General features: G+C 42.3%; 10 protein-coding genes across 10 annotated transcripts; 5 read left to right on the top strand and 5 right to left on the bottom strand.

Moving 5' to 3' along the window:
* The first annotated feature begins 222 nt into the window (after positions 1–222).
* K450DRAFT_236260 (uncharacterized protein) lies at positions 223–1,665 on the top strand. Its single transcript, XM_051588226.1, has one exon. It carries the CDS (start codon positions 392–394, stop codon positions 1,388–1,390), a length of 999 nt encoding a protein of 332 aa, XP_051445575.1. The 5' UTR covers positions 223–391; the 3' UTR covers positions 1,391–1,665.
* Positions 1,666–2,000: 335 nt separating this feature from the next.
* On the bottom strand, positions 2,001–3,607 carry K450DRAFT_236262 (uncharacterized protein). The gene is made up of 3 exons (XM_051588227.1): positions 3,546–3,607; positions 2,740–3,477; positions 2,001–2,669 (listed from the first exon to the last, which is right to left on the bottom strand). Exons 2-3 carry the CDS (start codon positions 3,269–3,271, stop codon positions 2,128–2,130), a joined length of 1,074 nt encoding a protein of 357 aa, XP_051445576.1. The 5' UTR covers positions 3,272–3,477; positions 3,546–3,607; the 3' UTR covers positions 2,001–2,127.
* Positions 3,232–7,389, bottom strand: K450DRAFT_236268 (uncharacterized protein). Its single transcript, XM_051588228.1, has 15 exons — positions 6,938–7,389; positions 6,809–6,865; positions 6,572–6,736; positions 6,148–6,497; positions 5,913–6,071; positions 5,664–5,854; positions 5,424–5,585; positions 5,120–5,354; positions 4,793–5,043; positions 4,613–4,714; positions 4,383–4,552; positions 3,926–4,316; positions 3,737–3,855; positions 3,546–3,660; positions 3,232–3,477 (listed from the first exon to the last, which is right to left on the bottom strand). The coding sequence occupies exons 1-15, from the start codon at positions 7,193–7,195 to the stop codon at positions 3,401–3,403; spliced, it is 2,802 nt and encodes a 933-aa protein (XP_051445577.1). The 5' UTR covers positions 7,196–7,389; the 3' UTR covers positions 3,232–3,400.
* On the top strand, positions 6,903–8,297 carry K450DRAFT_236278 (uncharacterized protein). The gene is made up of 5 exons (XM_051588229.1): positions 6,903–7,389; positions 7,456–7,592; positions 7,664–7,726; positions 7,811–7,949; positions 8,042–8,297. The coding sequence occupies exons 1-4, from the start codon at positions 7,260–7,262 to the stop codon at positions 7,868–7,870; spliced, it is 390 nt and encodes a 129-aa protein (XP_051445578.1). The 5' UTR covers positions 6,903–7,259; the 3' UTR covers positions 7,871–7,949; positions 8,042–8,297.
* K450DRAFT_236279 (uncharacterized protein) lies at positions 7,768–9,441 on the bottom strand. Its single transcript, XM_051588230.1, has 2 exons — positions 8,035–9,441; positions 7,768–7,949 (listed from the first exon to the last, which is right to left on the bottom strand). Exons 1-2 carry the CDS (start codon positions 9,164–9,166, stop codon positions 7,921–7,923), a joined length of 1,161 nt encoding a protein of 386 aa, XP_051445579.1. The 5' UTR covers positions 9,167–9,441; the 3' UTR covers positions 7,768–7,920.
* K450DRAFT_236283 (uncharacterized protein) lies at positions 9,069–11,769 on the top strand. The gene is made up of 8 exons (XM_051588231.1): positions 9,069–9,330; positions 9,403–9,441; positions 9,511–9,793; positions 9,858–10,039; positions 10,098–10,251; positions 10,321–10,390; positions 10,453–10,653; positions 10,718–11,769. Exons 1-8 carry the CDS (start codon positions 9,271–9,273, stop codon positions 11,499–11,501), a joined length of 1,773 nt encoding a protein of 590 aa, XP_051445580.1. The 5' UTR covers positions 9,069–9,270; the 3' UTR covers positions 11,502–11,769.
* Positions 11,770–12,164: 395 nt separating this feature from the next.
* On the bottom strand, positions 12,165–13,520 carry K450DRAFT_236290 (uncharacterized protein). Its single transcript, XM_051588232.1, has 5 exons — positions 13,409–13,520; positions 13,090–13,347; positions 12,807–13,019; positions 12,508–12,744; positions 12,165–12,433 (listed from the first exon to the last, which is right to left on the bottom strand). The coding sequence occupies exons 1-5, from the start codon at positions 13,498–13,500 to the stop codon at positions 12,232–12,234; spliced, it is 1,002 nt and encodes a 333-aa protein (XP_051445581.1). The 5' UTR covers positions 13,501–13,520; the 3' UTR covers positions 12,165–12,231.
* Positions 13,521–13,655: 135 nt separating this feature from the next.
* Positions 13,656–17,770, top strand: K450DRAFT_236293 (uncharacterized protein). Its single transcript, XM_051588233.1, has 19 exons — positions 13,656–13,729; positions 13,792–13,857; positions 13,928–14,096; positions 14,159–14,255; positions 14,322–14,362; positions 14,431–14,532; positions 14,595–14,670; positions 14,734–14,884; positions 14,948–15,095; positions 15,151–15,327; positions 15,395–15,692; positions 15,761–15,809; positions 15,875–15,980; positions 16,045–16,136; positions 16,193–16,444; positions 16,518–16,577; positions 16,666–16,908; positions 16,971–17,460; positions 17,516–17,770. The coding sequence occupies exons 1-19, from the start codon at positions 13,673–13,675 to the stop codon at positions 17,590–17,592; spliced, it is 2,751 nt and encodes a 916-aa protein (XP_051445582.1). The 5' UTR covers positions 13,656–13,672; the 3' UTR covers positions 17,593–17,770.
* A 101-nt stretch (positions 17,771–17,871) lies between these two features.
* Positions 17,872–19,270, top strand: K450DRAFT_236303 (uncharacterized protein). Its single transcript, XM_051588234.1, has 4 exons — positions 17,872–17,889; positions 18,220–18,234; positions 18,311–18,395; positions 18,475–19,270. The coding sequence occupies exons 2-4, from the start codon at positions 18,228–18,230 to the stop codon at positions 18,995–18,997; spliced, it is 615 nt and encodes a 204-aa protein (XP_051445583.1). The 5' UTR covers positions 17,872–17,889; positions 18,220–18,227; the 3' UTR covers positions 18,998–19,270.
* Positions 19,271–21,393, bottom strand: K450DRAFT_236312 (uncharacterized protein). Its single transcript, XM_051588235.1, has 5 exons — positions 21,016–21,393; positions 20,921–20,942; positions 20,465–20,752; positions 20,305–20,391; positions 19,271–20,238 (listed from the first exon to the last, which is right to left on the bottom strand). The coding sequence occupies exons 1-5, from the start codon at positions 21,154–21,156 to the stop codon at positions 19,544–19,546; spliced, it is 1,233 nt and encodes a 410-aa protein (XP_051445584.1). The 5' UTR covers positions 21,157–21,393; the 3' UTR covers positions 19,271–19,543.
* Between the last annotated feature and the right edge of the window lie 792 nt (positions 21,394–22,185).

Here is a 22,185-nt window from a genome sequence, read left to right on the forward strand (position 1 = left end):
CCAGTCCTGACACTAGAATCAAATACATGACGGATGGTATGTTGCTTCGAGAGTGCCTTATCGACCCTAAGGTATCGCAATACTCGGTCATCATTTTGGACGAAGCTCACGAGAGAACAATTTCGACTGATGTGCTATTCGGTCTTTTAAAGAGTAAGTGTGCCATTTCGCTATGGTTATTTCAAGGTCATTTCCATGCATCAGGCTGTTAACATTGTTTCGTGTAATAGGAGCTACAAAAGCTCGACCGGATTTGAAGCTCATCATCACATCTGCTACGTTGGACGCTGACAAGTTTGCTACCTACTTTGACAACTGCCCAATTTTCACCATTCCAGGTCGCACATATCCAGTTGAAATTCTGTACACCAAGGAACCAGAAGCAGATTATATGGATGCTGCGCTTATTACTGTCATGCAAATTCATCTTTCTGAACCCCCTGGTGACGTTCTTCTCTTTCTCACTGGCCAAGAAGAGATCGACACAGCAGCAGAGATTTTGTACGAAAGAATGAAGGCTCTAGGTCCAGATGTACCGGAATTGATCATCTTGCCAGTGTATAGTGCCTTACCTAGTGAAATGCAATCTCGTATTTTCGAACCTACACCCCCTGGAAGCCGTAAAGTTGTCATTGCTACCAATATTGCTGAGACTTCTATTACCATCGATGGAATTTACTACGTCGTAGACCCTGGATTTGTCAAGCAAAACAAGTGGGACGCTAAACTTGGCATGGACTCCCTTGTCGTCGTACCTATTTCCCAAGCTGCTGCTAGACAACGTTCTGGGCGCGCCGGACGCACTGGCCCAGGAAAGTGCTACCGTCTTTACACGGAGGCGGCCTATCGCAATGAAATGTTACCTAACTCTATACCTGAAATTCAAATGCTCAATTTGTCCATGACGGTTCTCAACATGAAAGCGATGGGTATCAATGATCTTTTAAACTTCGATTTTATGGATCCTCCGCCTGAAACGAATTTGATTACTGCTTTGGAACAGTTGTATGCGCTGCAAGCTTTGGATGACGAAGGTTTATTGACAAGACTGGGACGAAAGATGGCTGAATTCCCTCTCGAGCCACCGTTATCGAAAATGTTGATCGAATCTGTGGACCTTGGTTGTTCTGAAGAGATTCTGACTATTGTTGCCATGTTGACGGCGCAAAACGTGTTTTATCGACCAAAGGAAAAGCAAGCCGCCGCGGACTCCAAAAAGGCCAAATTCCATCAACCAGAGGGTGATCATTTAACCTTGCTCACAGTGTACAACGGCTGGAAGGCAAGCAAGTTCTCTGCGCCTTGGTGTTTTGAGAACTTCATTCAAGCTCGAAGTATGAAACGTGCACAAGATGTTCGCAAGCAGTTGTTGGGCATTATGGATCGGTAAGTGGATCATCCCCGGATTGCATGGTTTAATGTCGTACGATAGTGCTAATATCTATTTACAGTTATAAGCACGATATTGTGTCTTGCGGTCGCAACTATAAGAAAGCCTGTCGTGCTTTGGTAGGTGGATATTTCCGCAACGCTGCCAAGAAGGATCCCCAAGAAGGATACAAGACTCTTCTCGAAGGAACCCCTGTATATATTCATCCGTCCAGTGCGCTATTCAACCAAAATCCAGAATGGTATGTCAATAATATATATTGAATAGGAGTTTTATAAGGCAGCTTGTCTAATGTTTCTATTTAGGGTCATATACCATGAAATTGTATTTACTACCAAGGAATACATGCGCGAGGTCACTGCGATTGAGCCAAAATGGCTAACAGAGGCAGCCCCAACGTTCTACAAGGTGGCTGATGCGAATAAAATTAGTAAACGCAAGCGACAAGAGAAAATCGAGGTATGTGGTGGTGGCTGTTCATAGCCTATTCGTGAATGTATTTGCTAAACATCTTCTATTATAGCCCTTGTTCAATCGCTACGAGCAGCCCAACGAATGGAGACTCAGTAGACTCAAGCGAGGTGGAAGAATCAGTCAAACATTTGGATAGATTTGCTAGTGCTTTATATTTGTCAATGAAACGTCAACATGTAGAAGAATGCACGTATTACAGTAATGGAAATAATAAAAAAAGAAAAAAAACGAGCAAAACAACAGTTTATATTTTGATAACAGGTTTATCTGGTGTTGTTAAGGCGATGGGTTGTCATAGTAAGACGATCGCTAAGGGGGTCAACCTTGCGACCGACTTTATCAAGAACCTTATTCTGAGCCTCTACTTCCTCTCCCATGGTGAGAGCATTGTTCTTCAACCGGCCGACAGCATCGCTTAGGAAATCCAAGTTTGAGTCGATTTCATTTTCAACTTCATCATCTTCTTCATCAGCTTCAAATTGATAGCGCTGACGATCACTTTGAGAGCGGCCACGGAATCCAGCGTTAGCGGATTGTCGACCGCTGGCACGTTGGCTTCTTTCCATGCGTTCCTTACTCTCATACTCATATTGACGAATGGCGTTTCTCTCCTGCATATGCTCAGAGTGGTCTTGGCGCACAGCCTCAAGTTCCTTGCGTTCGCGTGAGGCTTTGTTAAATGGATTTTTGATGACAGGAATGAAGATGGACCGGTTGAGTTGCTTCAGTTCGCTAGCCTTGGCAGATGCTCGGTCAGAATGAGCCTTTGCGAGATCGAGATTTCTGTCAACACTTGCAATTTGTGCTATGACATTATGTTAGTCCGGGACTCATGAAAAATATTTTCAACCATGAGAAAACATAGAGTAGCTTACATGATTGTTCGCCAAGCATATTCATAGTGTTGCCAGAGGCTTCTTCAGCCTCTCTGATTTTCTGCACAGCGTTACGACTACTGGCTAGGGTATCTTGTTTGACGTTGCGAATCTGCTGCTTAAGACCAGAAACTTCTTGATCTGCTTCATCTTCACCCCATTTGCTGGAGCCGTAAGCATCTTGCTGACCTTGCTCATCATAGCCAGCACCATACTGGCTAGAGCCGTTGTAACGGCTACGTCCACCATAGCGGTCAGAAGTTGGCACAGATTCGCTCGAGTTGTACTGGTTTCTGGCTTGGAATCGAGAGCGTGATGGAGCATCTCCAAATAACTGCTCTCGGTTTGAAAGGTCACTCTGTGAATTAGATCGATACGATGGCGGGGGAGAGTGCGTTTGCGAGGCGGAGCTAGGATAACGCTGCGTATAGGCACTAGATTTCTCTTGGTTCTGATATTGAGATGAAGGCGGAGGAGGGGCACTGGGCTCTTCTTCAAAGGGATTTGTGGACTTTTTCTTACGGCCAAACATGATGAGAGTAGATGAAAAAGAAGAATAGCGGGGATGTTCTCGCACTTTAATAGATTTGGCCTGTCACGTTTTGATTTTTATGGGAGAAAAAAGTTGTTCTACAAAAAAAAAAATGCTAAGCTAATGGAATCACTCATCCTCCTCCATGTAGTCTGGGTTTCGCTTGAGAATGACAAAGCCTTCCAGAACATGAGCCAGTGAGATATCTAGTGAAGTTTAAAAATACGTTAAATAAAACATGGCATTTCTCCTTCATAACTTTGTCGCTACTTACATTTCTCTGTGGCAAGTTCAGCACGCTCTGAGTGAGCAAGCAAAACTGGTGTTGAATGCGTCTGGAAACCAGTGATAGTTTTTGGACGACCAGCTTGTCCAACTACGTCGACCGCCTATGGTAGTGATTATACAATATGATTGAATATATGTTGCTCATCTATACCAATTAGTTGTTAAATCTTGTCTTACCTGTCCAACGCGAACTGTTGCAGCAACAGGTTCGAGATTTTCGTCCAATGTGATCAAGAATCGAGGATACATGGCGGTGGCAATAGAATACAACAACCAGTGATTCTTGCCCAGAATAACTAGGAAATCATGCATCGTTAGTTTCATGTTATATATTGTGATTCATTGTAGTCCGAAAACCCCACGTACATGTCTTTGCATCCGTAAATGCGATGATACTCGTCAAGAGACCAGCAACAGCAGCCGGTGACATGAGCTGTCGGTCGGTATGATATGGGTTGATCGTCATTGTTCCCTTGCCCATGTGTAGCAAGCCTTGAGCAATTCTGACCAAAAACAAACTGTTTGGTTCTTTGTGATAGTAGGAGGCCAATTGTCGGAGCATTTGTGCCAGTCGTGCATTATTGGTACCAGCACCGACAAGACCCATTGCGAATATAGCGCTGATGGCAACATCAGAGTCGTTGTCGTGTGAATATTTACTCAAAGTATCAAGAACAGGGAGTAGTGGGTTAGATGTGCACATAAGACCGAGGGCAAGAGGTACCGCTCGGCGAATGACGGGTTCTCCATAGTGCATCTATTAAGCAGCCGATTAGTTCCATTTCTTAATGAATGATATAATAGTACAAAAACAACAACATACCAGATGATTGAACGTTCGCAAGGACATCTCAGTACCTATGTCGTCTCCCATTGCGATCAATGCGACACCAAGAACGGCATATGCTTGGTGCAAATCATCATCTTTTTCCTTATTGAGGTGGTCATTGCAGTGATGAAGCATGGTTTGAACCTTGAGAACATTGCCAGTACCTAATAGGAAAACAATTAGATACACATCTGTAATGTACCATACATTTTGTTGCTACATACCAGCATATGCCAACACTTCAAGCAATACTTCAGTTTGCTTGCCGATAGGATGTTCAATAGTCTTCACGGTCTCAACTGTTGCATCTGCTGCGTCTTGCTTGCCTGCAGTGGTGCGAAATACATTTAATCATCACATAAAATCCAACATCTTCCTTCGCTCAATATGCTAATAGAACGTACCAAGATAAAGCAATGCAAGGCCAAGACTGAGGTATCTCGACCAAGGATCATTCAGTTGTGAGTCTTCACGTTCCATCATAGTTTGGATGATGGTGCTTGGAACATCATTTTCGTATGAGCCAACGAAGATCAAACCAAGAGCAAGTGCTGCAATAGCGGAGAGATCCATGGACAAGGAGGTATCACTGACAATGGGTAGCAAGTGTTCGGCGAGGTCTTCACGAGCGGAGCCGGCATTAGCCAAACCAATACTGTTTGAAATGATTGATAATTGACATTGAGTATGAAGCAAAGAATTATGCGCTATAGCCGCCACAAAAATCTTACCCAAAGATGGAAGCGATGCGGCATGTGTCGTTGCCTTCATCGACGGAGTCCTTGAGCAGTGCGTAAGCGTAGTCTCCATCGCCGCGCACTCCGGAGTTCAACATTCCGATGGCGAGTAGTGCACCGGCTTTGATATTATCTTCGTTGGAGTACAAATATTTATCTACAGCAGTCAAACCGTTCTCAACATCCCAAAGGTGAATCAAGCCAAGTGAAGCAGTCGCGCTCAACATTCCTGTGAATATAGCCATGTTAGAAAATCAAGCAAAGCATGACAGCACAGCATGTAATCATTTTAACGTACCATGATCCTTGTTCTTGTAAATCCAGGAAGCGTTTGAGTTACTGTCATCCTCTGTGGTCATAAGTTTGTCTTTACCAAATCCTCCGTTGACAAAAGCGTTGACAAATGTGGATGCAAGATTTTGGCGAGCAGAATCTACACTGCCGCTTGAATATCCTGTTCCTATGAGGTGATCCAGGAGTTAGCATCGATAGTCAATCTGAAATATGAAATATTAGCATGGATCGATCGACCACTTACTGATATTTTCCAAGTGACTTTTATAGATATCTTCTGGCGTTTTGGGTTCCAAAACATCTAGCTCACGGGCGAGTGAAATAAAGTGTTCTGAAAGATGTGTGTTGTTCAAACAATCAGCAAGTCCAGCATCTTCAACTTCGATATATATCTGCTGTCTTGCCAATAAGAACGCAAGTTGCTTCTTCAACAGTCTGCAGTTTCAAAGTTAGCAGATATTTGATGTAAGTGCCATGGTCACCTAGTACTTACGGATCTGTGCATGATTCAAAGTCGTCATCAATCATTTCCCGGTCACCTAGCTTGATAGCTAGCGTGAGAGCTTCAGGGAACTTGTCCAATTTTCTATATATGGTATGGGCAGTTCTCAAGAAGGCAGAATCATCCGGAGGAACAAGTAGAGGGACACAGCTAGATCAGTAAGCACACAGCATAATGGTTAGACAGGCATTACAGTGATGCGCTAACCCACTCATCAATTACATACCTGACCATGTATAAGCATACTCGAGCGTATGTGTCCTTGTCAATGAATTGTGGGAGTTGGTCAATGGCTTCTAGTTCCAAAAGCAAATCAACAGCATCTGCCTCAGCATTATGTTTCAAGAAGAATGGTACAATTTCAAGGGCCAGCTTCAAGAGGTCATCGGTAGATTGCTCTTGTTCAATACGTTGAGCATAAACTTGTCCAATTTCAGTTGACAAATGTCGAACGTATTCGTGACCCCATAAGCCAGCTTCCTCGTTTGTGCCTATCAATCTGTATTTCAAGGACTCGTTCTTTCCTTCATCTGAATAAGTCATTGCAAGTACGGATAGAATATCTGCCAAAAAATGCTGAAAAGTTTGCACACAGTCAGCATTAAAGTCATCAAATAGAGATGCAACTACGCTGAGACAAAAGTTTATACCTTGTTATCTGACTCAGGCCAGGATTCGTGGACTTCTTCTAATGCGTGATAATGAGGTCTCAAGAATTTGAGGGGCTTTGGTACAGAGGTCATGGAACTTGTTGATGTCCGGATAAGAGTACATAAGCTGTCCAATGCAGGTCGGTGAAGATCTGTGTTGTCCTCCTGTTATTCAAACGTTGGTTAGTACCTAAAATTGTCGCGTTTGGGCTATATAATTGTAGGCGGTAACTGAACCTTGAGTCTTTCCACAAGCATCTCCAGTTCACTTTTCAACTGTAAATCTTCTTCGGACTACGATAATAAAGTGTAAGTAAGATCTAATAACAGTGGCGGCAATGATCTCAAAACTAATAACTATCGTACCAATTCATCCTCTGGCTTGTCCTTCTTGTCGTTTTTATTCTTAGCAGCTTTGGTTTCGTTTGCTTGATCCTTTTCGGATAGTTCGGGATCTTTTGCTGGAGCTGTTGTTTTAACGTCTTCCTTCGCCATCGTTCTAAGAGCTGTTGCGTAAAGAGTTATGGGGAGTCCGTCAGTCAACTGGTTTGCGCGAGTGAATTGAGGACGCGCAACCTGTGAGAGCAGTGAAAGATGACGTAGGCATGTGACGGCTCTTTTCATGCTTGATCAAGTCATGGCTGAGTTCAGCTGAGTTGAATGCACGAGGAAGAGACTTAGATATACCATGGAAGCTGACGATACCGGTGGCCAACGACAGCCACCCGCAGAACGGAACATCTTAACAGAAGCAGTTACTGATAAAAAAGAGCTCAAGGATATTATAAGCGCAAAGAAAGAGAAAGATGCTACCAAAGGTGTTGTCATGTTCCTGAGCCTTGTTCCAACCTAAGGCTGCGCAGCTACTAATTCAACAAATGTAGTCATTGTACAATTCCGAGCTATAGGGAATGCTCCAATTTTGAAACAAAAGCTTTTCAAGATAACGGCATCTCAAAAATTTCAAGCTGTCAACCTGTTTTTACGAAGAGAACTGAATTATGCTCCGTCCGAGGCTTTGGTAAGTGCTCGATGTGATTTGATCCCAGTTACTATAGACTACGATAATCTTATGGACGACATTATTTTCAGTTCCTCTATATTAATAGTGCATTCGCTCCAGCCCCAGATGAGATAATATCGAATCTATACAAGGTATAATTCGAACGTCAATATTCACAACGAAACGTACGTAAATGGCTGAAATAAGCAATCTAATTTTTTATTTTTCTTCAATAGAGTTTCGGAACTGAAGGATTTTTGGTTGTGAACTACTGCACAACGGCTGCTTGGGGTTAAGCATCGACCAAATAGACGTAATAGTGGGGTGTGGTACATGCCACATGGAATTATACAAGGAAAACTATGAAAAGGAATGGTATGTCTAAAAAAACAATTGAAAGGAAGTGCAATTTACGATTTTGTACAATGAAAGGAATTCTAATGCTTATTGGCCATTTTGCTTCGAAGGCCCCGCCAAAAGCCACTCCTACTCCTTGTCACTTCAGGATGTGTATCTCCTTCTTCCTTATTATGTAAATCGGCTTGATAGTTGTTCAAAGAGCTCCTTGATTTCTCCCATTCGGATGATGAATATGTTGTAGGAGATGAAATACTAAAAGATTGTACACTAGATGACGATGTTCTTGCTGATGAAGAGGTATATGATTCTCGAAGTGGTAGTGGAGGTAGCGGCTCACGAGGAGGTGGCGTAGCAGGAGGTATGGAACGGCTCTTTCTGCCAGAAAGGGCAGAGGATGCCGAAGTTCTTCGAGATGTGACCGTAGAATGGTCTGCTTTAGCTATAGGTGTTGAAATGACCGTTGAACCTGCTACGGATGTGTGTACTTGCAGTGAGGAATATCCATCTTGATCATGACCGCCATGTAATGTTTGGAATTGCTTCCTTTGATGAATAGCTTGTATAGACTCTCGACGTAAGTCTCTTTCCATATCTTCTAGTAGTAGTAAGTTACTGGAGTTGGATCGTTTTGGCTTAATTGTACGTTGTTGGTTCGCCAGCTTTTCTTCCAATTTTTGTATTAGTATATCTTGATGTTCTACAATAAGCGCAAGGTTATGAATTTCTCGCTTGTAGGTAGCAGATTCTCTTGCAGACAGCGCAACGGCCATTTGTACGGCTTGTTCGTATTCATGATCATCATTTTGGTTACTGGCCCCTTCATGAACGCTTCTTCGATTATAGGCGTCCACAATGAAGTTATAAGAATCATCTTCATCCAAATACGAGAGGCGAACGGCCTGCGCTGCATCCACTTTCTGTAATGAAGCATTTTCCTCTCGAAGTTCAGCGACCTGAGAGCGTAATTGATCGCTGCCCGTCGTCAGCTCTTTGATTTGTCGCTCCAAGTCTGATATTTTTTGCTGGTCACTCATGTTTTGTGTTTCAAACTTGTGACATTCAGCTTCCATCTCCAGTTTTTGTTGCATCAGTTGATCACGTTCAACCAGTACTTGCTCATGCATCTGGACAAGCTCTCCTGCAATGGCATCTGCTGTTGTAATAGGAGCCTTATTCCATAGTCTGTTGTTTACAATGGGTTTCAGACTTCGGCGAGGTTGTAGTTGACTCATGAGGGATGATGCGAAAAGTCTGATAATTTGGGAAACAGGTCTTTGTAACTCAGGAACAAATTTTCCCTCTTTTCCGTCTTACCCAGAACGTGCGATCGTCATTAATGGATGATAACCTGGAGGTTAATAGCTGGATTGGCGTTGTCATCTCCATCGTTGGCAATGTAAGGACCTGACTATAATATTGTGTATGATGGGGATGCTGGAAAGCTTTAGTAATTTCGTCATTTCAACAGGTTTTAATATCAGTGGCTCTTAATGTCCAGAAACTTGCGGTAAGACTAAAGGAATGTGCTTTCATCCTCACAATCTGTACAAAATTCTCACCTGTTCAATCTGAATAGCATAACAAAATTCAGAATGAATATACTGCTATAGCATTGGATGGAAATGACTCTGTGGATGACCCAAGTGGGCAAGTCTTCTTTCCAGACGATGGATATCCAACACCTCGAAATTCTGAAGACTCGTTAACCCAAGATGGGTTTCAAGACCCTACCCAAGTTATTGAAGCAACGATGAAAGGGAGTTCTTCGAACCGTACTCAATCCAACAATTATCTCCATAACCCGTTATGGTGGCTGGGCATCATCTTAATGATATTCGGCGAATTGGGCAATTTCATTGGTAAGTGTCTCAGTTCAACCACAAACAAATTATTGCCATGTAGGTAAACACCGCTATTTCTTAGCATATGGATTTGCTCCTGCATCTACGATTGCACCTCTTGGAACCACCACTTTGATATCCAATGTCGTTATGGCTCCGCTCATTTTGCGAGAAAAATTCCGCCTGCAAGGCCTTGTGGGTGTTCTTTTTGCCGTGTTTGGAGCGTCCATCGTAGTCTTCAGTTCCAAGAGCGAAGAAGTTGCGGTAAGTACCTTGTGCTTGTCGTTACTGACATATCCATCATTATTAATATTGCGTAAAGCTCTCACCGGAATTGATTGTGGAAGCTTTGACCCAAATACGTGCGATAGTCTATTTCGCCATCACTGGTGCTGCCATTATCGCTTTGACTATACTATCACCTCGCTATGGTGCTCAAAGCATTACAATCGACCTTGGTCTGGTTGCAATCTATGGTAAGTGCTGATGACTGCTCACACAATTACCATGGCATAACTAAGATTTTTTAATTCAATAATTATTAGGTGGCTACACTGTACTAGCTACGAAGAGTATCTCCTCTTTGTTAAGCATGTCTTTTACCAAGATGTTCACGTATGTACTACTCATCCTTTGCGGATTCCATCGATACCCATTTGATTAACACGCCGATAAAGCTTTTCTGTATCATATCTACTGGTGTTTGTATTAGTTTTCACGGCTATCATTCAAATCAAATACTTGAACCGAGCACTTCAGCGCTTTGATTCCACTGAGGTTATTCCTACACAATTTGTGCTTTTCACCATCTCCGCTATCATAGGTAGTGCTGTTCTGTATCACGATTTTGATAACCTGGAGCCTCACCAGATGCTTTCGTAAGTACTCTTGCGCATTTCCTTCATTCGATGCTTCTCATTGTCTAACCCAGCTTTCCTTTAGATTCGTCATTGGGTGCGCTATCGAGTTCTTTGGCGTTTTAATGATTACATCTAGCCGACAAAAGCGACCAGAGTCACTGTCCATTCAGGCAGATAGTACCCTTGATAACTATTTATTGAACCAAGACGCTGCCGTGCGTGGATTTCAGACCGAAACTTCCAACCCGTCTGACGAGATTGATCCCAACAAGATTTATCCTATGCCAAGTTCACCTATTCATTCGTCGTTCCCATCGTTTCAACCTGTTCTCTCACGTGTTGCCGAAGATGACTTTGCAGAGCGGGAGAATGAGAATAATGTATACGAGGTTTCTGAACATGCTACTCAGCCGGAACGGCAACCAGAACCATCTGTTAGCAAGACACTGCAAAAGTCACTTTCTATGCCATGGCATTTTGATGACTGGCAAGCTGCATTCAATCAAAATGTTCAGGGTACATCAAAACGTTCAAACAAAGCTGGTCAGCATAAGCGTCGAAGCTCGTTATTTGCGGGTATCTCGCTTACATCTCAACTTGTTGAACGCATGAACGAGGATACTATTACTAAAAGCAACCAACCCATTCGGTTGACGAATTCCACCAGCACGCCTAATACATCTTTGCATAGAAGGACTGGAAGTCATTTAGTCTCAATGTTCAACGGCTTGACCAATTTACAGTCAGATAGCGGCAGATCGCATGCCACTGCAGAAGATGCCGTTGCCATCAATATACCCACATTGTTCTCCATTGCCAAAACCGACAAACCTCACAGAGGCGGTACGACCTCGGATCATCCATAGCTAGATTATGAAAAGCGTCACACCGGGAATGATCGACTGTTTTATTAGCGAACTTCTTTGATGTCTGATTCATCATTTTTCCATCTCACACCTGAATGCTGTATTGTCTATTCGAATGACCGTTCACACTAACGGTGGCCAATCATTTACTGCAACATACCTATGAATCTATCGATCTAAACGCGATTTTCAATTTTTCGATACCCTTTTAAGCTATGGAACTAAAATCATAGCTATTTTTGCAAAAATTGCAGAAACATCTCAATAAAATTGATAGTAAACTGCAAATCAATTCATCATGAAAAAACAAGACTGCTAATTATGCAACTGTCGTTGTGGGCAAACATCATTAATCCAATTTTATTATCGCAGTATCTAGAATTGCAATCTTCGGCACTGTATCCAATCTATTTGCTTTCCATCTTTCTCTTCTTCTTTGGTGAAATGTGTGAAGGTCGTTGTTCTCTATCGAGAGAGAGGTCGGTTGCATACTCAATGTATTTTCGAAGACTAAAAACAGTGTAGTAGTCAGGTTTGGACGCCACTTGATACCAGAGTAAGCAATAAGTTAGCAAAGTGGAAAAAAGAATATCTATAGGACAATTATAGCCTTACGTTCAGGAGTTTCGGCGGCGTTGATGTCATTAGTATATTTGCCGTCGGAATCAGCAGGTACAAACTACAAGTGATATAAGAGAGTAAACCTTTAGATATCAATTCTTCGATTACATCAGCAGTAACACAAAGCTCTACTTACCGATCCATCCTTTCGCAAGTATACAGCGACTCTGGTCTCGTCGTCCAGAGCAGTCCAAATGTTACCTTCAATGTCAAAGCCAAAGCTCAGCACAGGCGCTGAAGTTTCCACGATGCTGCTAAATTCGAAACTAGATTTGCTCGCATCCCATTTAAGTACAAGTAAAATGGGCGCCCTAATAACGTGTTTTGCCTAGTTAGTGTGCCAGCACTTTACTCTTGATATATGTAGACTTCCACAAAAACTTACTTTGCAAATGACAATACTGCGATATTGTCTTTCATGTTCAATTCCATTTTCATGACTATAGGATCCATTGAGTTGGCATCCACACCTTCGGGAACATACTTCTCCACATACGATTTATATTGAAGAGAGTGCAACTCTTTGCCAACCACAAAATCCCAGATTCTGAACGTACAATCTCCTCCAACAGTGGCCAGGATGTTTGGTGCCCAAGGAAGAAGTTGGATATTGGTGATGACACTATTTTGCATTCAATTAGCAAGGGCATCGAACGGAAACCGATGCTATGTAAGTGGACTTACTCTGTATGGCCCATACAATAGGACTCAATATTATACCCATTGGGAAATCTACTGACTCGGACGTGCTCGTCACGATCAGCTGTGATAATGTATTTCTCGTCATCAGAGAGAGTCATATCGGTCAACATAGAAACATGTCCAACTATCGGCTTGTTCTTTTTCATCTCTTCCTGTTTTTCGGCGGCTGTTGTCTCACTGACCTCAGTTGGAAAGCTGTTCGAGTATAAGTTATTAGTCGCTTGATTTCAGAATCCCCGAAAATCACATAATATATGCAGCTTACACATAAACATCTCCAAACTTGTCTGCTTCCACAATTTGACTGCCGTCCTTTGTAAATTGCATGGCATTGATGCGCTTTAAAACTGGTCGCGCACTTTGTTGTTCCCAGTTCGTGGTATCCCAAACCCTGATCTCTTTATCGTCTCCTGTAGTAGCTAGATACTTTCCATCCTTACTGAATGTGGTCGTGCGAAAGTGTTCAAGTCCAGAAGTCTTGTTCTCTTCGCTAGGTTGAACTTGCTTAATGATCTCGCCAGTGCTGTCGTTATGAATTTAGTAGTGGTCCACTTTGTACATTCAAACCTAAAAAAAAAACATACCTGGTTTTAACTACATAATAACCTTGTCCGTAGCTAAACACCATAAGCTCCTGGCTTGGGTGTTGCACGACGTCTGTATACCGAGCCTTCATTTTTGATCTGATTGTTACTCAATGTCAAAACCAATTTTTTTCAAAGCCGCCGGGTTTTGCAGACAGAAAGTTGTGACTGCCAATATGCTTGGAGAGTCGCGTTCAATTTGGTGGGCAGACTACTCAAAAGAAAGTTTTGTAACGCGCAAGGGCGCGTTTCAGACCATAGCTCATGCCGGAATACAACTTGAGAGGCATCACAGTTCATTTTCCGCATGAAGCCTATAATGTATGTGGCGATGAAGAATAGCGTCTAATGTGGTTAAATGCTGACAGCTGACCTGTTAACAGGTTCAAAAAGCCTTTATGCAATCTGTCCTACAGGCATTGCACGAGGGTTCAAACGCACTGTTAGAGGTAGACGCAATTCTCATTCTCTTCATTATTTTTTGAGCTGAAGAGAGCTAAATCTCTTTATATGAAAAAGTCTCCAACAGGGACAGGGAAAACGTTGACGCTGCTGTGTGCTGCGCTTGCTTGGCGTCAAGTCTTTGATACTCGACATCGAATGGAAAATTTGAAGGAACAAAATGTATACCAAGACGAAAATCTGAAGAAAAAAATGGAGGAAGCAATCTCCAGTCATCCTGAATTAGGTACTGGGATGTTCTTACTCAAACTACAACAATGTATACAACATGCTAATTAATCACTGCAGAAAATTGGCAAGCTGGTGCCCCCAAAATATATTATGCTTCTCGAACACATTCACAGCTGACACAAGTAGTCAAAGAACTAAAGAATACAATTTACAAGTAAGACTATAGGGTATATTCAACTCCTTGGAGAAAGAATCGAGCTGACCTGAATTTCTCCCACAGACCAAAGGTCTGCATTTTGGGATCACGAGAACAGCTATGTAGTAAGTGTATTAGTAAAGTAGCCGAGTTTATCAACAGGTATTGATAATCGAATTAACTTGCATTATAGTTCACGAAGATGTTAAGCTAGCATCTTCTAATGCTACAAGAACAGCCATGTGTAGGCGCAAGGTTGCCAGTAAAGCCTGTTCTTACCATTCAGGTACAAAAGGTAATAACATTCACCTCGACTTTTTTCATACAGACTGTTATTAATGTAACACTCTGACAAAGAGGCGAAGAGCTTTTTTCAAGGAGAAGGTGAAATTATGGATATCGAGGACATTGTATCGTTCGGGACAAAGCACAAGTAAGAGGAGCTAACCCTAGTGCACTTCCCGTTATGTTGTATTCAAATTTATGGTCATTACAGGGCATGCCCATTCTACCTTACAAAGGACTCGCAATTAGACGCAGATATAATTCTTTTACCGTACAACTATATTGTGGATTCCACAGCCAGAAAGGCGATGAACATTGATCTGTACAACAGTATAGTCATCTTTGATGAAGCTCACAACTTGGTAGGTGTACACAACCTTCTTTACCTTTTCGGATGTCCCAGTATAACGATAGAAATGTCACAGGAATCTTGCTGTGGAGAGGCTACCTCATTTGAACTACCTATGTCGACATTGCGCAAGTGCGTACAAGAATTGAAAGCATGCCAGAGTGCTGTGGTTCCAAATATGAGTGATTCTGGATTAATGAGCCAGAGTTTTGGCGCCTTAGCAGGTAAGCCACCTCACTTCGTGGGTTAGCTCGCAACTCAATCTCACCACGTATACAGATCTGCTAGACAGACTCCGAACTACCATCGACCAAATTGAACTATCTTACAGCGACGAGCTTATCAAACCGGGGATTTTCATATACGAGCTTTTAAACATGGTGGAAATCAATAGTTCAACTGTCGGTTATCTACAGCAGGGAATCGATAGTGCTGTACAAGTACTGACGTCGCTCGGTATGTTTTTTGACATACCACTTTTCGATTTGATGCGGCGAGTAACTAATTATGTACGATTTTTTAGACTCATCCAATCAGTCGACCTTCTCATTGAGTAATCTCAGCAATGCCCTCAGGATGATATTTAGAACAGAGTATCTAGTTGACGATGACCAAACATTCTCAATGGCCCATACTAAATTTTACAAGGTTCACATTCAAAATATCAAAACGGCGGCAGGCGTATCGGAAAGGCAACTCAATTACTGGTGCTTCAGTCCAGGATTAGCAATGACGGATCTTGTCAACCTCAGAGTGCGCTGCGTCATCTTAGCTAGTGGAACACTCGCACCTTTGTCCTCATTTGCTTCCGAACTACTATTGTAAGCGTTTAAAAACCGCTTCTTTTGCTATGATTTTTGATATCTGAACTACATAATTTATCTTGCAGAAAGTTTCCTGTACGGCTTGAAAATGCTCACGTTATTAATGCAAATCAGGTATATAATGCCTCTACAGTCAATGCAGTAGAGGCGGTCCATGGCTAACAACATTTTATTTGAAGGCATTTATCGCCGTGTTGCCAAAAGGTCCGGCAGGTACCACACTATCATCTACATACGAACAGCGAAGGAAACCTGCCTATAAAAATGAACTGGGGAACACCATTGGTAAGCAAAGATATTTCTATTAGAATATATAGTAGTTGAGTGATGCTTACATTTTCCTCGAAAGTCAACTTCAGTAAAGTGGTACCTGAAGGGCTTCTGGTTTTCTTTCCGTCTTATGCGGTCATGGCCGATTGTATAAGTACATGGCGTTCTACTGTAGGTCCTTTACTTTATTAGATGTAATCTCAGCCTGTACTAATCTTCAGAAGCAGAATGGACAGAACAAGTCTGTTTGGGACCGGCTTACTGAGCAAAAGCAGGTCTTTGTAGAACCCAAAACGAAATATGAATTTTCGCAAGCCATCAATGGGTATTACAGCAGAATCAAAGATCCAGCTTTCGATGGGGCTATCTTTATGGCCGTTTGCCGCGGAAAGGTCTCCGAAGGCGTAGATTTTGCAGATGGCCGAGGTCGAGCCGTCGTGGTCACAGGTATACCATTTGCTCACTCTAAGGATCCAAAAGTAAGTTACCATATTGTATTCACTAATAGCGTGTTTACACTATTTTATAAGCTGACATCTATGCACGATTTAGATTGTGCAAAAGAAGAATTTTCTAGATGATATCCGATCCACTTGTACCGACCTGTCTCAGGTAACATTTGAAATTCCTAACATTGAGATATGAAAAGCTAAAGCTATCGGTTTTCTTGGCTAACCATTGAAATCTTTCAAACATTAAGACTATTTCAGGCAATGAATGGTATCAGCAACAAGCTCTTCGAGCCGTCAATCAAGCTATAGGAAGAGTTATTCGTCATCGAAATGATTACGGAGCTATTCTATTATGTGACGAACGGTTTGGGAACCCATCAATTATTTCGCAGCTGTCAGCGTGGATCCGAGACTACGTCAAGGTATATCAAAACTTTGGAGAGGTCCAGACGAAATTGACCAAATTTTTCAGGGATATGAAGCATGATGGCGTGAGTATAGAAGCACTGATATATCTTTGTATGTACATATTAGTAACCATCACTCTTGATAGCCCTCATCGACATCTGATGCTACAAGACTAGAGAGACACAGTTCAGCACATACCAGAGAAGCCGCTTTTGCAAGAAGACCCATTAATCTTGGAGGCGATGATAGTGAAGGGAGCGGGCCTGTCACGATACGAAATTATAACCCGCGAACGACCATCATGGCGTTGAATGAGTACTCCATATTACGTGATAATCAAATTCCCAAAACACAACGTGAACACTCGGGTTCTGATGCTAAGAGAGGTGTTACAGCAACGCTTGAAGAAGCACAGGCTTACTCTACAGAAATCGCAACACTTGGTCACGATAAGCACCGGCAATATAAACAAATCGTGCGACAATTTAAGCGGAAGGAGATTGGGATTGAACCATTTATTGATGGCCTCATCGATATATTCATTGGAGAGAATCGGCTGGATTTGCTACGAAGATTTCGCATATTTCTGCCACATAAGCACATCCAGCTGTTTGATCGTGTATTAAGAGCACAAGGTGAGTAACTATTCGGTTACGTTCTTGCGAGATTCGACCACTAATTTATCATCAGAGCTAATACCAGATAATACTGACGTCGCCGAGATTAGTCATGATGAATTTCAGGCTAAGAAGCGACGTATTGAATAAGCAACATAGCACCTTAATGTGTATCATAGAGTACTAATATTTCAATCTGTAAAAACAATCATAGGATAGCATTTAACAAAATTCACATTTAATGATAGCGCAATGAGATGGAGTATTGAATAGGGTATCCTATTTTATTCCAGACTGTCAAAAGCAATAGAATTACCTTTCAGCAACGGACTTGAAGAATGGGACTGAACATGAAAATTCGTTTGTCAAAAATTGCCACGTGACTGCGACGATTGCCGTTTTAGTCAGTGCTCAGCGAGAAACGATGAACTCCCTCTTTAACTGCAGGTGCGTATGGGTGTAGATGCTATTTGGATGATGATGGGGGTAGATCCACGAAAATGGATGCAGCGAGTCTATACTGATTGGATGGATGACTGTACTGGATCGATGGATTGATATGCATCAACTTGGTATCGACCTGAATTTCGCAAAATGTTCGACCATAATCAGAAATGAATATTTTTACATGCACACAATTTCGAAATTGATCGTTGCATATCACAAAAGCAGCACAATCTTCGAGAATTGAGTGACACCGTCGAGGATACATTGATTAATACTTTGATTGAATTGTTGAATTAACCTATTTTCCTTTTTTCAAACTATCATTCATAGGTCTTGACATGGGTGGTACGTTCGACGTTTCTTTTTTGAACCTTTGTGACGAGAATTGATCATTAACCCGCACTTTTGCCTATTATCATAGCTTACAAGTATCTCGAGGAACTTTACAAGAAGAAGCAGTCGGATGTCTTCCGTTTCTTGCTTCGCGTTAGATGCTGGGAATACAGGTATGCAAATCATACTTTTAGCAGGTTTTGCTCAATATACCTAATGTAACGACGATAACTAATTCGATTTTACCGCTAGACAATTGAATGTCATTCACCGTGCTTCCCGCCCCTCTCGCCCTGACAAGGCTCGTCGTCTCGGCTACAAGGCCAAGCAGGGCTATGTTATCTACCGTATCCGCGTCCGTCGCGGTAACCGTAAGAGAACCGCCCCCAAGGGTGCCACCTTCGGTAAGCCCGTCAACCAGGGTATCAACCACCTCAAGTACCAGCGCTCTCTTCAAGCCACCGCTGAGGAGCGTGTTGGTCGCAAGTGCGCTAACTTGCGCGTCTTGAACTCCTACTGGGTTAACCAAGATGCTACTTACAAGTACTTCGAGGTTATCCTTGTTGATCCCAACCACAAGGCCATCCGTCGTGATGCTCGCATCAACTGGATCGTCAACCCCGTTCACAAGCACCGTGAAGCTCGTGGTCTTACCGCCATTGGCAAGAAGAACCGCGGTCACGGAAAGGGTCACGGTTTCAACAAGACCATCGGATCTGGTCGTCGCGCCAACTGGAAGAGACGCAACACTCTCTCTCTCCGCCGCTACCGTTAAAGCACTCGTGTGGTTTACTAACTACACGACTTGTTTCTTTGTCAAGCTGCAGAATGCCAATGTTACTCCGGTTGGAAATATTGGTTTGGCTTTACAACTCTTAAAATAAACATGTTTCAAAAGAACATTCATTAATTGTCGTTACATATTTGTGCAAAATGTTTTATCTGGTTGTCAGTATGAAACGTACAAACGGGGCATGAGAGATAGCCAAGGCTGTATCTATCTCAGCCATTCGTTGATAATGTCAATGGATACAAGCAAATCGGGTAATTACTGTGTGGCAATCACAAATGTCATTGATTTGCATAAGATGGGGAAAGGAAAAAAATGATGAATGAATGTGAGGATGCTTTGATTTTACAAATTGGCAGTACGGTACGGTTCGGTGTGGTAAAGTGAAGGGGGTGTAGAGAATGTCATCACGGTAAAGGTTAGGCTATATGCAGGACTGTGACATAAATCTACAGTCTCAGAAGAAGCGGCAAAGAAGATGTATGCAATGATTTGTCTATCATGATAGAATGCAGGGTCTCATGCATCATTTCAATCCTCTAGTGAGTGACCATGTTTATAGATCTTGGCTTTGCACTGGTCCTTAGGAATAGCAAGACCAACACGTTCACCACCAAGGTCAAAGATAGTATAGAAACTGTTGGAAAAGGCTCCTCCTAGAATCCAGTTCTTGTCACTAGAACTACGACGAATAAGTGTATTACACTGATCGCCCTTGCGGGTTGTCCATTCAGAAGAAGGCAACTTGACAGTGTATCCACTAAATGTAAATATGAGATCAGGAAGATCGTCAATCTTGTCGCAATCGATCTTATACACATTGGAGCTAGGGTCATATTGTGCATCAATGGCATCATGAATCTTATCAGCTTGTTTGATGGGAGCTGAAAGGAAGCTAGTGCCGGTACTGATGGCAGCATTGGAGTTCGGGTGTAGCTTGATGTCGGTATCACCAAACTTGACACAGGTCAAGGGGATCTTCCAGAATCGACTGGATTGATCATCGCAACTATCGACCAACGGGAAATAGGCAATCTTGCCTTTGTAGACACTATGGTCGACTCCACCGAATACAAAGTGACCTTTGGTGTGCCATCTTTTACCAAAGCCTGTAGGCGCGCTTGTAACATACGTCCCGAATTGTGGTGAAGTATATCCATTATTAGTCATAAAGGCATTTGAGGCATAGCTTGCGCTACCTGGAGCTGTTTGTCGACGTCGGATTTCTGTAAAATAGAAAAGCTGTTACATCATGTCGGAAGGAATTTCCTATAATGGTACAGCGTTCATACCTTGGGAACCAATGGTGTTCGGTTTTCCAGTGGCATTAAGATAATAGTCTCCGTTCGATGAAAAGTCACCAAGACCAAATACTCCCACTAAAAAAAGGATAAGTGTCAGAATCAACATTGTACCTGCGTTCCTTTAGCATAGATAAAAATGATAACGTACAAAAGGATGGTTTATCAAAGCCGGACACTCGAGTTGCAGCTCCAAATTGTTGATCAATTACCGTAAAGCCGCCGATACTAACAGTGTCCTTGTATATCTTGGCATCAATGCATTGGCCTTGTCCATAAGACAATTTATAAGTTTGGCCGGTGTTGACAGAGGTTGATGATTGATCGGCCTTATAGCCTTCACGGTTTTTACAATTTCCGCTCTTGCATTCCGATGATGGAACCCAAGTAAGGCCAGAGCCTGTATCGAATAAAATCTCGAATTGTTGAGGCGGGTTACCTGAAGTATACAAAAACGTCTAGGATCAGCAATCTACATAAGGGTGGTGCAAGGTGAGGCACGCCATAGAAGGCAATGACCACGAAGATGGATCTGGCTGTTTACGTAGCAATAAACAAAGGAAAATTTCATTGGGGGGGGCCAGAGAGGGGTGCAAAAATTACTTACCAACCAAGGCTGTTCCAACAAGCTGATAAATTAAACTAGTCATTAGACAAAATGTTTATATTATGCTGATGTCGAATGATGTGACAATATCTTACCAAACCATCATCGTAATTAAGGTCTGTGTTTTTGAAACTGGTATCCGAAGAGCGTTTGTGCAAAGGAATCGTGACGAGTGACGTTTCAGCCATCTGAATCAAAACTGCCGTAGCAGCAGCCAGCAACATGAATGTGCGCATGTTTAACAATATAGAAAGGTTGTATGGCGCTTTCCACTCTTTGTATATATGTTTCGTTTCAAAAATGTATTTTTGAACAAAAGGGAACGACAAGGTATGCGAGAGAAATATGTAGTTAGGGGAAGAAAGGCGGTTACTCAAGGAGAAGGTTGAACATTTATATTCTACATTTGCTGAGTTGAGATACCAAAATACCAAAAATCTGCTTTGATAATAATGACCTTCATCGAAAAGTTATTGTAGCTTGGTAAGACGTAGAGTTAACCCGGTCCACTCCCCTTTCCCTCACTTTGGCCTGGACCCTTCCGAACTATCTAGCATAATGGTAACGCTCGTGCCCTAATTCTTTTTGAAACCTTTCCATTACAATATCAAGGATCGACATATGCAGCATGTTACTCTCTTAGTGATTACATATTTCTTTCATAACCTAGGATTTGATTGATGGGCATATTTTTTCTCTTGACCGGAAATACCGGCACGACGAACTTGTTTTATTTTTGGAAAGAATTTCGCCACAACCATCACAGCAGTGAGCATCAGTTTAGTTGTCCGACCCACGAATCTATTTATTGCCAATGTGTTTGGCTGTTGGATGATCAGATGAAGGGGGTTCGGCAACGAGGTTATAATAATATCTTGCTTGAGAATATCTTTTTCCGTCACCAAACAGGGCCAGGCTCTCAGCTCGTCTTCCAAAGCTTCCATTATAAAAGTCCTAAGCCATGTCAAATCCGGCGCGGGATCCGAGCTTGAAGTCCGATATTTAGCCATCCATGACGCTGCTTGGTCTCGATGCATCGCCAGTGTGTGTCAGTAGAAGATATTATCACTCTCTACAGTTCAACTATTGATGGATTTTCTTTCATACCCTTGTGACCACTTGATTTTGCCCCTTAGCATCGATATTGTGCAGCATGTCACAAATAAGGGAATATCATCAAATGTCTTCTTTGACCAGTCATGGACAATAACTTTTCTCCGCATTGACGGTGTCACACTGAGTACCGTTATATGTATCTTTGAACC

This window comes from Umbelopsis ramanniana (assembly GCF_025399195.1).
Source record: "Umbelopsis ramanniana AG unplaced genomic scaffold K450scaffold_20, whole genome shotgun sequence".
Classification (NCBI taxonomy): Eukaryota; Fungi; Mucoromycota; class Umbelopsidomycetes; order Umbelopsidales; family Umbelopsidaceae; genus Umbelopsis; species Umbelopsis ramanniana.